Genomic DNA, 15985 nt, shown 5'->3' with positions numbered 1-15985 from the left:
TCACATTCCTCATTAACAGAGTCTGTATCAACCATCTCCTTTGTGAAGATAAAGACAAAGTGCTCATTAAGAACCTTGCCACCACCATCTCTAACGGTGCATAGGTTAACTTGTATATCTGCTTGGTCCTACGTTTTCATTCATTATGCTGTTATATTAAATCTACTGATAAATACATCTTTATATTCCTTGGATTTACCTGCTAATATTTTCCCCTTTTTTATTCCCTTAATTTCCTTTCTTCATCTCTCTCTTTCCTATATTCCTGTAGGCTTTCTATAATATTAAGTCTTTATGAATCTTACAAATAGTCATTAAAAATTACTGTGAGAGCGAAAGAGGATAACATCGTTATTCATCTTTGAGTTAACTACTGATGCACTGTTTCTTTTTAAGGTGAGACACAGAGGCACGAGAAAAGTATTTGCAATGAAACTACTCAGCAAATTTGAGATGATTAAGCGATCTGATTCAGCATTCTTTTGGGAAGAGAGGGGCATCATGGCTTTTGCTAATAGTCCATGGGTTGTACAGGTATTTTTGAAATTTGTTATTACTATCATGTACAGTTGTACAGAGTAGCTTTGGAAATGTGTATAAATCAAATTTACCATATCTGAAAATCATCGTATCTAACTTGTTATAATTGATGTTCAAGGTGAACAATAGTTGTCATCCCTAAATCTGAGGGGTTAACAAACAATCAAGACTGACTAACTAGGGCTGTACAACTCAATGATCTCAGATTTAATCCTGATCTGATGGCATTTGTCTTATCTCAACTGGGACAGCATTAGTATGTGTTAACAAAACAAAAATCTACTGTGATACATTGTGAGTGTGGAAAGACACTGTGCATTGCATCAGATAAAGGTAGTAGATTTGCAATTTGCAATAATTAAATAATCTCCTGGCCCTTTCATGGTTTACTGATGAATAGTAACTACTTGCTCAACATACAAAAGGGAAACTATTGTAAGAGACACTAAATATAGAAAGCTATCAGTGTTCTTTGGAGAGAGGAGATAAAGTTGCAAGGCACACTATGTTGAAAGTTTGAAAATTCTGAATAAAACTATTTTCAATCAAATATACAGACCACATTGCTCTAATTGGTCTTGAGCACAAAATATTGTGTTGGACATAATTCATGTTGTATATGAATAGTAATGGAGTGCAGCAATCAAGGGTTTTATTCTATATAGGTGAAGGAGAAATTTTTCCTTACATTTCACCTTTTTCATTGATAGAAAAATAGTGGAGCCTGCAAATCCTTGCTGCATTCCCTATGGCAGTACCCTGACCAATTAGAATATAACTACCTGGTCTTACTTTCTTCAACTATTAAGATTAACAGTTAACGGTTTCAGCTTTATCCACATGCCAACCATGGTTCAACCAATCAACACCCTTTTCTTCGGCTGTTTGAATTGTCATTCCCTTTTCAAGTCTAGTTTCTTGTCTCTTCATCTCTAGCGCAATGTGAATAAAACTTACTTTGTGTCTCTTTATAGCAATAATCAAGCTTGTTTTGATATTTTCATATCCCTTCTTGAATGCGAGATCTGTGCATAGTTTGATTTATTTTTGATTTGTTTTATTATTGTCACGTATCAAGATATAGTGAGAAGTATCATTATACAGGCAAATCATACGTTACATGAGTAAATTGAGTTAATAGAATAGAATGCAGAATGTAGTGTTACAACTACAGAGAAGATGCAGAGAAGGGTCAACTTTCAGATATGAGGGGTCCGATAAGTCTGAGAGGAAGAGTCAGCGAGGAAGAATCTATTCTTGAATCTATCAGTATGTGTTTTCAAGCTTTTGTATCTTCTGCCCAACAGAAGAAGGTAGAAGAGAGTATAACTGAGGTGGGTGAGGGCTTTGATTTATATTGGCTGCTTTTCTGATGCAGCGAAAAGTATAGTCAGAGTCCATGGCTGGAAAACTGTTCCGCATGATGGCTCAGTAACTCTCTTAATTACTTGAGGTCAGGGGCAGAGGAGTCGCCATAGCAAGCTGTGTTGCATCAGAATTGGATGCTTTCTATGGTGCATCTATAAAAATTGGTAAGAATCATGTGTCTCTGCTGAATTTCCTTAACCGTCTTAGGGAGTAGAGGCATTAGTGCGCTTCCTTGACTGTAGCGTCATTCTTAGATTGATCAGGACAAATTGTTGGTGATACTTACTCCTAAGAGCTTGAAGCTCATAACCATCTGTACCTCAGCACCATTGATATGGATACGGTCATGTCCTTTACTCCGCTCCCTGAGGTTGATGACAAGCTCCTTCGTTTTGCTGACATTGAGGTAGAAATTGTTGTCTTTACTGCATGTCACTAAGCTTCCTATCTCTTTACTGTGCTCTTGCTCATTGTTGTTTAAGATCCAACCTACTATGGTGGTGAATATTTTGAACACTGTCAGAGAGACAGGTCCACAGTACTTAGGCATTTCAGAAAATGTTTAAGATAGTGTGAAAAAGAGATACAGAATTATGAAGAATTTCTTGAAACCTGACAACAGTCCAGAAATTAACATATTGATCATTACATACTTAATTATTTACCATTCACAATTAGTCTTCAATTACAAGATCATATTTGAGTAGATTGTGAATAGTATTATGCAATATTTATCTATTTGTTTCCTTGTCTTGTTAGCATTCTGTTGTGTTTCATGCTGTCGTTTATTTTGTCATTTCAATCACCCCATCCTGTTCTTTATTCTCTTTGCCTTTTCTGTTTCCTTTTCATGTATTGTTACATCTTTAATTTTTTGCTAGTTTTTAACGTAACGTCATAAACTGCTACTGAAAGTGGATATTTCTGAAGCTTTTCATTGGGACCTAGCAGAACAAATATAAGAATTATCCATTTTAAGTGGCCACATGAATTTATACTGCAGGAGAACAGAGGTGCTGATTTAGGTCGTAAGCTCACTAATTGGCTGAGGCATTGTCATGAAGAAAGTAACATGGAACTATACGTTCAACAAATTTCTAGGCAATTCAAAATAAAGCACAAAGCGTTAACATATTTCATTGGCTGTGTTCGCTGACACCAGCGCATGCGTGCAATAGAACATAGAACATTACAGCACAGTACAGGCCCTTCGGCCCTCGATGTTGTGCCGACCTGTCATACCAATCTGAAGCCCATCTAACCTACACTATTCCATGTACGTCCATATGCTTGTCCAATGACAACTTAAATGTACTTAAAGTTGGCGAATCTACTACCGTTGCAGGCAAAGTGTTCCATTCCCTTACTACTCTCTGAGTAAAGAAACTACCTCTGACATCTGTCCTATATCTTTCACCCCTCAATTTAAAGCTGTGCTCACCGTCACCGTCCTAGGAAAAAGACTCCCTCTATCCACCCTACCTAACCCCCTGATTATTTTATATGTCTCAATCAAGTCACCTCTCAACCTTCTTCCCTCTAATGAAAACAGCCTCAAGTCCCTCAGCCTTTCCTCGTAAGACCTTCCCTCCATATCAGGCAACATCCTAGTAAATCTCCTCTGCACCCTTTCCAAAGCTTCCACATCCTTCTTATAATGCGGTGACCAGAACTGTACACAATACTCCAAGTGCGGCCGCACCAGAGTTTTTTGTACAGCTCCAGCATAACCTCATGGTTCCGGAACTCGATCTCTCTATTAATAAAAGCTAAAACACTGTATGCCTTCTTAACAGCCCTGTCAACCTGGGTGGCAACTTTCAAGGATCTGTGTACGTGGACACTGAGATCTCTCTGCTCATCTGCACTACCAAGAATCTTACCATTAGCCCAGTGCTTTGCATTCCAGTTACTCCTACCAAAGTGCATCACCTCACACTTGTCTGCATTAAACTTCATTTGCCACCTCTCAGCCCAGCTCTGCAGCTTATCTATGTCTGTCTGCAACCTACAACATCCTTCGTCACTATCCACAACTCCACCGACCTTAGTGTCGTCTGCAAATTTACTAACCCATCCTTCTACGCCATCATCCAGATCGTTTATAAAAATGATAAACAGCAGTGGACCCAACACCGACCCTTGCGGTACACCACTAGTAACTGGACTCCAGGATGAACATTTGCCATCAACCACCACCCTCTGTCTTCTTTCAGCAAGCCAATTTCTGATCCAAGCTGCTATATCTCCCACAATCCCATTCCTCCGCATTTTGTACAATAGCCTAATGTGGGGAACCTTGCTGAAATGTGGGGAGCCTTGCTGAAATCCATATACACCACATCAACCGGTTTACTCTCATCTACCTGTTTGGTCACCTTCTCAAAGAACTCAATAAGGTTTGTGAGGGATGATCTACCCTTCACAAAGCCGTGCTGACTATCCCTAATCAAACTATTATTTTCTAGATGATTATAAATCCTATCTGTTATAACCTTTTCCAACACTTTACCAATAACTGAAGTAAGGCTCACTGGTCTATAATTATCAGGGTTGTCTCTACTCCCCTGCTTGAACAGGGGAACCACATTTGCTATCCTCCAGTCATCTGGCACTATTCCTGTAGACAATGACGAGTTAAAGATCAATGCCAAAAGGCTCGGCAATCTCCTCCCTGGCTTCCCAGAGGATCCTAAGACAAATCCCATCCGACCCAGGAGACTTATCTATTTTCACACTGTAGGATTTCTAATACTTCTTCCTTGTGAACCTCAATCCCACCTAGTCTAGTAGCCTGTATCTCAGTATTCTCCTCGACAACATTGTCGTTTTCTAGAGTGAATACTGTCAGAAAATATTTGTTTAGTGCTTCCCCATGTCATCTGACTCCACACACAACTTCCCACTACTATCCTTGATTGGCCCTAATCTTACTCTCGTCATTCTTTTATTCCTTAAATACCTATAGGAAAGCCTTTGGGTTTACCCTGATCCTATCCGCCAACAACTTCTCATGCCTCCTCCTGGCTCTTCTGAGCTCTCTCTTTAGGTCTTTCCTGGCTACCTTGTAACCCTCAAGCGCCCTAACTAAGCCTTCACATCTCATCCTAACATAAGCCGCCTTCTTCCTCTTGACCAGAGATTCCACTTCCTTCGTAAACCATGGCTCCCGCGCTCTACAGCTTCCTCCCTGTCTGACAGGTACACACTTATATGGGACACACAGGAGCTTTTCCTTGAATAAGCTCCACATTTCTAATGTGCCCATCCTATGCTCCCTAAATCTTGCCTAATCTCATCGTAATTGCCTTTCCCCCAGCTATAACTCTCGCCCAGTGGTATACACCTATCCCTTTCCATCACTAAAGTAAACATAACAGAATTGTGATCACTATCACCAAAGTGCTCACCTACTTCCATATCTGACACCTGGACAGGCTCATTACCCAGAACCAAATCTAATATGGCTTGGCCCCTTGTTGGCCTGTCTACATATTGTGACAGGAAGCCCTCCTGCACACACTGGACAAAAACTGACCCATCTATAGTACTCGAACTATAGTGTTCCCAGTCAATATTTGGAAAGTTGAAGTCCCCCACGACAACTACCCTGTCTCTCTCACTCTTATCGAGAATCATCTATGCTATCCTTTCCTCTACATATCTCGAACTATTCGGAGGCCTGTAGAAAACCCCCAACAGGGTGATTCTCCTTTCCTGTTTCTAACCTCAGCCCATCCTACCTCAGTTGACGAGTCCCCAAACATCCTTTCTGCAACTGTAATACTGTCCATGACCAACAATGCCACACCTCCCCCGACTTTTACCATCTTCTCTGTTCTTACTGAAACATCTAAATCCCGGAACTTGCAACATCCATTCCTGTCCCTGCTCTATCCACGTCTACGAAATGGCCACAACATCGAAGTCCCAGGTACCAACCCATGCTGCAAGTTCACCCACCTTATTCCGGATGCTCCTGGCTTTGAAGTAGACACTTCAAACCAACTTTGTGCTTGCCGGTGCCATCTTGCATCCCTGAAACTTTATTTCGGACCTCCCTACTCTCACGGAATCACATCAGTTGTTTTGCTTTGGGTTTTTCATGTGCAAGCTAGTTGAGTATTATCTGTTCATTCCTATTATACGCAACCATAGGAACATGTTGCTTTAATCAGCCAATTGTTGGTGCCTGGTATCTCTGAAATAATGATTTAAATTTTGTGGTCATCAAAATGTCTATTTTGGGCTAATGGCAGAACCTGTAGACTCCGTACTGTAGCAGTGTGAAATTGCTTGCTTTACCTGTTCAAATTATTTTTTAGATATTTTGCCTTTCCAGTGTAATCTGAGGTAAAGTGAGAACTTTGGTGTGAAAATTTCAATGATCTAATGGAGAAAGCTGTATTTAGCTATGAATCAGAAATTTCCACCAAATGGTGGATTTTCAGGTTTGGGAATTTGGAAATCATCCATTTGGAACTCTTTGATCCAACCTTTGGAAAGTTTTAACATATTGAACTGGCACTGACTGATAGTCACTTGGAATATGTTGATTCCCAGGCAGTTTTGTTGATTTTTGGCCAGTGAGGCTGAAGGGCAATGAGAACTCTCAGTAAAGGACCTCTGTTAGTTTCATTTATTTTCAACTTGACTGGCTTGAAATCCACAGAGTTGGTGAGAGGCAGTTTATCCATTTGAGTGCAAGCCAACTGGCAAATCATAAAACAGCCAATCAGGAAGCTGCTCTAAGCAACTGCTAGTCCTTTTTTTTAAGAAAGGAACATCAAATGTGAACCTGGCAGCTCCTAAGAGTGGGAATTGAGTGCATGTCAATAATTGGAGGCTGGAGAGAGAGAAGGAAAGAGCTGCTGTTCAAATCACTGGTTCTGTCTCTCCCACTTGCAGCTGCAAAATCTTCTCCAACCACAACTTGCAGCTGAGAACTGGACAAGTAATCAGCATTTGGGCAGTGAGGAACAGGAACAAGGATTGGTCCGCTCAAGACTGGCAAGGTCGAGGATGGGGGAAGGGGGAGTTGGTGGGGGTGGTGGTGGTCAGTGTGGTTGGGAGCCTGTTGGAACAGCAAGGTCTTTGAAAGGCATTTAGGTCTCTGAGCATCTGACCACTCACATACAGAAAGAAGACTTGCATGCAAAACAAGTGAAAGTTGGAAATGAGGAGGATATCTTGGGGGTGACAAAAATAGAAGAGGTCAGAAAATAGCAAGGATGAGGAATGGCAAGGAGGTCTGTCGAAAAGAATTATGGAACAGTATGACATGGAATGAGAGGGATCGATTCGCCATATCACTTATTTGGTTATACAGGACAACACTCAACCAGTCCTTGCTTGCATATCCATGACAAAATACATGTTATTAGATGTAATTTTGTGATTGGGCAGCAATTGCTGTGGAATCTTGAGTCAACATGCTAACCATTCAGAACCTTTTCTCCGTTCATTTACATTGCTGTGATGATTTGAAATTTGAAATTGTGTTTATCCTAATGATGCATGACAAAAAGCTTCAGCTACATCTCTCCCTTTACAGCAATACTGAATATCATGAACATGAAAAATAAACTCTTATCTCTCATCATAGATGATGAATATTTCCAGAATTTTCTATTTTCATTTACAACAGGTGCAAAAATTTGTTTTTGATACAACATGAGTGTTTATTCTCCTTTGCACTGTAGTTAATAACAATGATGACTATATGAAATAATAAATGTTTTGTTATTCTCTGATTAGCTATCCTATGCATTCCAAGATAATCGCTACCTCTACATGGTGATGGAGTATATGCCTGGTGGGGATCTCGTAAATTTAATGAGTAATTATGATATGCCTGAAAAATGGGCCAGATTTTATACAGCAGAAGTTGTACTTGCCCTGGATGCCATTCATTCTATGGGTTTCATTCATAGGTAATAAATCTCCTCCGATAGTTAACTTTACTTATAAATTGAACTGATAGTCCAAATTTCTCGCAGCTGCATTTACGTTTTTAATGTAGTACAAAGTGTGTAGATGGATTCATATAACCAATATGTCTGTGACTTTTGGTACCACAGTGGCAGCATCTTCATCTAGATCAGAACTTTGCATGTTTAGCTGCTGTTCTAGAGACTTGAGTGCAAGCTCCAGCCTACAGTACTGAGGAATGCTGCACTCTCATTAATGTCATATTTCAGATGAGACATTAAAATTAGGTCCTTTCTGCCCGCTGAGATTGATACAGAAGATCCAAGGTACTGTCTTGAAGAAGAGCAGGAGAATTTTCCATGATTTGCTGTCAATATTTGTACTTTGTTTATCCAACATCACTAAAACAGATCAGTTCATTACGAACATATTTTTTCTGAGCATAGTGGCTGCCATATTAATTACTTAACAATAGCGACTACACATCAAGAAAATGTAAAGGGCTTTAGGCCATCCTAATGTTGTGAAATTAGCTGCATTATTTGTTTGGGAGAACATGTGCATGTTGCGTGTGTACAATGTGTCTAAATTACATGTTTATGAGAACTTGATTACTAGCATTTAAGCTACCCTGTATTTTACAAAAGTATTTCATAATGACAGTGCCTTTATTGTCTTTTTGTCAGAGATGTGAAGCCAGATAATATGTTGCTTGACAAAGCTGGTCACTTAAAACTGGCAGACTTTGGAACCTGCATGAAGATGAATAAAGTAAGTTGCTTTATCCCGTGTTGGATAATTTTCCCTTGAAATTGTCAGTTAATTTTTGATGCTTTTTCAGAACCTGGTACTTTGAAGTTTGCTGAATTGTCTTCCATTTGTTGTGTTGATATCATATTAATATAACGTTGAATTACATAACCAACCATTGTCTTGTTTTGAGTAATACAAGATACAATTATTGCTAAATATAAAGCTTTTAAAGGATCAGTTCACAACACAGCTCGTGTTTTAATCAGATATTCTGAACCCAGTGAAAATTTCCCAGCCAACAAATACTTTGTGAGTTCTGTATTGATTTGGACTTAAATAGGATATGTATTAACATAGAAACATAGGAGTTGGAGCAGGAAGAGACCGCTCAGCCCTTTGAGCCTGCTCTGTCATTCTTCACGATCATGGCTGATCATCCAACTTAATAGCCTAATCCTGCTTCCTCCCCATAACCAGTGATCTCATTCGCCTCAAGTGCTATATCTAGTCACCTCTTGAATACGTTCAGTGTTTTGGCATCAACAGCTTCCCATGGTAATGAATTCCGCAGGCTCACCACTCTTTGGGTGAAGAAATGTCTCCTTATCTCCATCCTAAATCATCCCTACCCTGAATCCGCAGACTGTGACCTAGCATTCTGGATAGACCCACCATTGGGAACATCCTCCCTGCATCTACCCTGTCTAATCCTTTTATGAGATCCGCCCACCCCCCCCCCCCCATCATTCTTCTGAACTCGAGCAACAACAATCCCAACCTATTGAATCTCTCCACATACGTCAGACCCACCATCCCCGGAATCAGCATGGTAAACCTTTGCTGTGCTCCCCCAAGAACAACAGCATCCTTCATCAGAAAAGAATACTAAAATTACACACAATATTCTAGGTGTAATCTCACCAAGGCCCTGTACAACTGCAACAACTCGTCCCTGCTCCTGCGCTCAAGACGTCTTGCAATGAAGGCCAACATACCATTTGTCTTCTTCTTTGCCTGCTGCACTTGCATGCTCATAGGATGTGGAACAAAGAAATAGGCCTTTGAACCCAGTCATTCTATGCTGGTTATACTGTAATTGAACATGTCATCTTTTCTGATCTAAATCTACCATTATAATCATTTTTTCCTTTCTTCCCCACGTAACTGTCTGGTTTCATAAGCAAATGAGAACAAAACATATCAAACCATTTTGTCCCATGAGCCTGTCCCCACCATTCAGTAAACTCATGACTGACCCAATTGTTGCCTTAGCTACCATCCGATGCCAACTCAATTTTCTATATATCCAAAGACCTAGCCTCCATGCTGTCTGGAGCAAACAAAGATTAATGGCTCTTGAAGACAAGAAATTCTTCTTCTTTTCCATCTTGGGTGCGAGACCCAATATTTTGGAACTGTGCCTCAAAATTCTGGGATTCCTCACAAGGAAGAGCATCCTTTGTATTTACCCTGCCAAGCTCCGTGGAATGTTTTGTGTTTGAATAACATTACTATCACTTTATAAGCTCTAACGAGGATAGACTGAACTATTCTTCACGAGACAACCCTTTCACCCCTGGAACCAACTTTCTCTGAATTGTCTCTAATGCAAACATACTTAAATAAGGAAAGCAAAACTGTACATCTTCTCTACAAGGGATCTTATCAATCTCTGCACAGTTGTAGCAAGAATTCCTTACTTTCATATTCCATTTACTCTCTAGTAAAGCCAATACTTCATTTGCCTTCGTAATTACTTGCTGTACCTTCATGCTAACTTCATGTACATGGATATCCAGATCCCTCTGTACATCAAGATTTTCTAGTTTATCTGCATTAAATATTAATTTATTTATTCACTTTTCTGTTCCTCCCACCAATGTACAAGAGCTCATATTTTCCTGCATTACGTACTACTTGTGAATTTCTTTGATCACTCACCTAACCTGTCTGAATCCCTGTGCAGATTCTGTGACACCCTCCCATCTTGTTTTCCTATCTATCTTGGTACTGAGATTTGCTAACCTTCAGTTCCTCGTCCAAGTCATTAATACAGTTTGTATGTAGTTGGGGCCCAAGCACTGCACTCCTGTGGAATTACATACTAAATAAAAACCGAAAGAACTGTGGATGCTGTAAATCAGGAACAAAAACAAAAGTTGCTGGAAAAGCTCAGCAGGTCTGGCAGCATCCGTGAAGGAAAAAAACAGAGTTAAAGTTTCAGGTCCGGGTCCTTCATAGATGCTGCCAGACCTGCTGAGTTTTTCCAGCAACTTCTGTTTTTGTTCCTGTGGAGTTACAGTTCACCAACATGAAAAAAACCCATTTAAAGCAAATCTGTTTCCTGTCTGTCATTCATTCCTTTATTCATAATGATTAAGAGTAGGAATAGGCAATTTGGCCCTTTGAACTTGCTCCACCATTTAATATGGTCATGACTGATCTGACCCCCACCCCTCACAGGGTGATTCATATGTGGGATAGACTGCCAGAGGAAGTGGTAGATGCAGGCACAGTGCAACATATAAAGGACATTGGATGGGTACATGAATAGCAAAGCTCTAGAGGGCTTTAGGTCTAATGCAAACTGCATATTCTCACCAGCCTTTAAGTGACAAATTTTCTTTTGAATTCCTTTTTGGATTCCTTAGTATAAAATGCTGTAATATAACTATGCTTGCATGTTATTATGATCACCTCTTGTTATTTTTTTGTCATAAGAGGAAACATTCTGTCCATATCCAAAACATTTGATATTTTTAAATATTTTGAAGAGGTTACTTTCCACCGCTTCTCAAGAGAGAAGATCTGTTAGTGATGTGTATATCCACATATTTCTGATATTGCCCTTGCAAATCTTCCCTTCACCCTCTTCAGAACCTCTCTGTCCTGTTTTTAATAATATGGTTACCAGCCCTGCCATATTCTAAATGTGTTCTAAGTAACATGCCTTACAAGTTTAAGATAACTGGCCCACTTTTAAATTCTATCTCACTGGGAATAAAGCTAAGCTCTTGCTTTGCTTTTTTCCCAGTAATAACCTTGCCAACCTGTGGCACAACATTCAGTGATTGATGTATTTGTATTCTGAGCATTCTTTGTGCTTCTACCCATTTAGGCTTTCATCTTGCAAGTGACCTTCTTGTTCCACCTATCACAGTGTCCTAAATCACACATTCATCTGTGTTGAACTTAATTTGTTAACTATTTGCCCCATCTACAAGTTTACTTACATCTGATTGTAATATTGTCACGGTTCTCAGTGAATCATGTGATTGTTAGCAATTATTCTTTCTGTCTAGCAAAGATCTGCATTTTCGTTATCTTTCTGTGGTTTATGTGCTTTATCTTTTGTTTGTTCATATAATTCAAGTCTAAATTCCTGTGATTCTGCAGAAGGAAGGAATGCAGAACTTCTTGTTATGCATGCTTTGGTTAGAAGCTATTCTCCTACTCCTGTTACGTATTTTCATTGCTCGTGCTTATAGTTTCTTCACTCACGGGATGGCAATTGTCGCCCATACTTTATTGCCTTTGAGAAGGTGATATCAGCCTCTTGTTTAAATGACTGTAATCCATTGAGTGCAGATTGACTTACGGTGTTGATAACAAAGGAGTTCCAGGCTCTTGCCCCAGTGATTGAAGGTGCAAAACAAGTTGTTTGTCACTTGGAAGGGAGCTTGCAGTTGGCCATATTCCCATGTGTCTGCTGCCTATTTCCTCGAATGTGGATATATTTGCACGTTTGAAGGGTGCTCAGAACAAGGCTTAACAGGTTTCTGTGGTGCATGTTAGATGGTACAGACAGCTGATATTAGATACTGGTGATGGAGGAAGTGAATGTTTAACGTGGCGGATGGAATGCCAGTCGAGTGGACTGCACAGTTCTGACTAACGTTGAGCACTTGCTGCAGAACTGAGGAAGGGTCACTGGACCTGAAAGGTTAACTCTGATTATTTTCTTCGCAGATGCTGCCAGACCTGCTGAGCTTTTCCAGCAACTTCTGTTTTTGACACTGCATTTATTTGTTTGCTCTGGTTAAATTTATGGTTGATGGTGACCTTAGGATTCTGCATGTTGCTGCTTTTGCTGCAATTGTTCTTCTCTCCCTAGATACACTGAAAATGAGGTTAGGACATATCCATTTTATAGTTGTGTGTATTAATGTTTTTTCTTTGTGACATAACTTACTTACATCTGAGAAAATCTTAAACTAATAATTAGTTCCCTCACCTCAGAAAATAAATTGCTCCTTTGGGAAAATATTAGATATTTGAAATCCATCTTACGTCTGAATGGGCTCTATGAGAGTCGCTTTACAACTCTGCTTTTAGTTCTATCACTGTCTTGATCACAAACTTTCAGTAATGCCACTATTGCTTATAAATTAAATTAATGGTTACAGATTTTAGATTTTTTTTCACCTTACATATTGGCTGCAATTATATAATTGGTTCTACCATTTAATACAAACATGGCTGATCCCAAGTCGACCTCAACTCCACTTTGCTCCTGGCTCCCCATAACCCTTTAATCTGTTAGCAATTAAAAATCTATCTCCTCAAACTTATTCAGTGTCTCAGTGTTCACCACACACTGGGACAGTGAATGTCACAGGTTCATGAACCTTTGAAAGAAGTAATTCCTCCTCCTCTGTGTTTTATATCTGCCATCTCTTGGTCTTAAATTATGACCTCTCATCCAAGACTGCCCAAAAGGGGAAATATCCACCTTATGTAAATCGTCTCTAGCATCTCGATTACCTCAATTAAATCCCCCCTTATTCTTCTAAACTCAAGCGAGTATTGGCCTAATCTGTTTAATTTCTGCTCGTTAAACAAACTACTCATCGCTGGAATTAATCTAGTGAACCTTCTCTGAACTGCTTCCAACGCAGTTATTCCTCAGTTAAGGGACCAAAGCTGTATAAAAGCAACTATTGCAGATGCTGGAATCTGTACTGAAAACAGAAAACGCTGGAGATCACTTCGGACAAGACAGTACCCATGGAGAGAAAACAAGCTAACAAATCCAGTCTAAATAACTCTTCATCACAAAAGATGTGAAGTGTGGAGGGAGTAGCGTTTATGTAATTGTTGTTGGGAGAGGGGTTGGTGGAGAGCTGGGGGAGTAAGTATGTTGATAGTTCAGATTAGAATAATTTCTGATCTCCTCTTCTGAAGTATCGATATTCCTTCTCCCCCAGCATTCAATGCCACTCCCCCCACTATTGCGTAAATCCTGTCTTCTCCACACTTCATGTCAGCTCAAATGAAGAGTCATCTATACTTGAAACGTTAGCTTGCTTTCTCACCAAAACTGTACGCTGCACTCTAGGTGCTGTCTCATCAATGCCTTCCAAAGTTACAGCAATACTTCCCCACTTCTGTGCTCCATTCCCTTAGCATTAAATGGTAAAATTCCAATTACTATGCTTATTGCCTGTCCTACCTGCATACTAGCTTTCTCCAATTCAGGCATAAGGAAACCCAGCATCGAAGCATTTTGAATCTTCTCTCCATTTAAATAATGAGTTGCCTTAGAATAAATAACAGTTGTTTTCTTTTCAAGTGAGCTTGAAATAAGTTTTAACATGGGTAAAAGCTCACTGTGAAGATTTATAGAACTCCTTCATGCTTTTTACAGATTACAGCATGCATGTCACAGTTACAGTTATAATTTCCACACTTCATTTTCTATATGTCTCGTGTTATCTGTTTTACATACATTTTGTAGGCACTGTTTGTTTTTATCCAAGGCCTTGCTAGCTATTAACCTTGATAGCCTTTGTTTGTTAGTTCTCATCTACTTTGTACGCTTACTTGTTACTGACTATTTGGCTAAAGTCTTACCCTTTACAGATTTAACCCGTTCAAAACCAATGATTACGTTTCAAGTGATGGTCACCTTGGTCACTTAAGCAAACTGCCAGTTTGCAAGTAAGTGACCCAGTAAATATATTTTTTGGTATGTGAAGGTTAATTGTTGCTTTAGTTCACATTATTCATCCATCCGAGAAGACCTCATTGAAAAGATTATACACTGGACAATTCAGTATTTCTTTAATTTTGTCCTGTAGTATTTGATTAGATTAAATACTCAATCTTACAGTTAGGTTTGAATTCAAGATGGTTGTACTGAGGCAAGAGTGCTGTTGCAAAACAAGAGTTATCACCAGCTTGTTCATCTAAATCTTTGATCATTTCAGATTTAATTCTGTATTCTGCCATATGTTATAAAACATTTTTTTCCTCATGGAAAAGTCAATTGACTCCAGATTCTTTTTGTTACAAAGATTGACCCCATGCAATCAGGTGCCTCTGTTGCTTGCATCCTTTACACTGGACTGTCAAGTCAGTTTGTGCTAAATTTCCCCTTGACTTTACACCTTTCTGAAGTTTCTCTCCTTACACTTTCTGTGAGCTACCATTGTCCTTCAGACCCAATCTGATTAACCGATTCCCTCCCTAATGGCTTTGTGGCTCATCCCACAGCAGGTGGACAGTAGAGGTTCAAGATGCAGCTAACTATCACCTTCTCAAGGGCAACTAGGGATAAGCAATAAATGCGGTCACATCCCACAAAAATGGATTGAGGGGAAAAAAACCTGCTAACCACTCACCTTTCCTTCCTGGCTGTGCTGTGTGCTCACACTATTAATTGTCTTTCTGAGCATTCATGGTTTTTAATCATTCCACCATTAACTGCTGTGCTTTCGGCTGCTTAAGCTCTAAGTTCTGGTCCAATACCTGTTATATGTCTTGGTGTCAAATTTTGTTTCATATTTCTTTATGAATTTTTAGGATAGCATATTTTACTATATAGATGCAAGTTGCTGCTAGCTAACTATCTTATTTGTTATTGCAGGAAGGGATGGTACGATGTGATACTGCAGTGGGGACTCCGGATTATATTTCGCCTGAGGTGCTGAAATCTCAAGGAGGAGATGGTTATTATGGGAGAGAGTGTGATTGGTGGTCAGTTGGAGTATTCCTGTATGAAATGCTTGTCGGTGAGTGATAAGATGGTATATTAAATGCTGGTATGTTTAAATGTTAATTATGTTTTACAGTTTTCAGTTTGAAACTAAAAATCAGTGTCCATAATTGTGTATTATTTAGTTTGTTGAGTTTGAAGGAAAATGTCAACTTTCTCCAGTAAGATTCGAATTAAGGAACAGAGGTGCCTTGCAGCTGTAAATAATAAGCTCAACCAATATTAGCACAACCAGTAATGCTTTTAGTTTAGTGCTGGGATAAAGCAAAGTTGTCTGGGAACTCATGCTAATTTTAAAATGAACTGACCGGACAAGAGTTCCACACAACTTGGCATGCTCTGGTGTAGCTTTCGTTGTCCTATAAATTGACGAAGTACACAATGATTCTGAAAACT

General features: G+C 39.5%; 1 protein-coding gene across 3 annotated transcripts in view; it reads left to right on the top strand.

The window, feature by feature from the left end:
• rock1 (Rho-associated, coiled-coil containing protein kinase 1) overlaps positions 1-15985 on the top strand; it is a 214406-nt gene that overhangs the window by 45623 nt on the left and 152798 nt on the right. For all 3 annotated transcript variants that reach the window (XM_048529564.2, XM_048529565.2, XM_059646086.1), the window contains exons 4-7: positions 397-534; positions 7666-7841; positions 8526-8610; positions 15461-15605. In XM_048529564.2, coding sequence (XP_048385521.1) covers positions 397-534; positions 7666-7841; positions 8526-8610; positions 15461-15605 — 544 coding nt within the window. The remainder of the gene's footprint in view (positions 1-396; positions 535-7665; positions 7842-8525; positions 8611-15460; positions 15606-15985) is intronic.

The sequence above is a fragment of the Stegostoma tigrinum genome, chromosome 5 (genome assembly GCF_030684315.1).
Source record: "Stegostoma tigrinum isolate sSteTig4 chromosome 5, sSteTig4.hap1, whole genome shotgun sequence".
Taxonomy (NCBI): Eukaryota; Metazoa; Chordata; class Chondrichthyes; order Orectolobiformes; family Stegostomatidae; genus Stegostoma; species Stegostoma tigrinum.
Note: the sequence above shows the minus strand (reverse complement) of the source record. Positions and strands in the feature narration are given on the sequence as shown.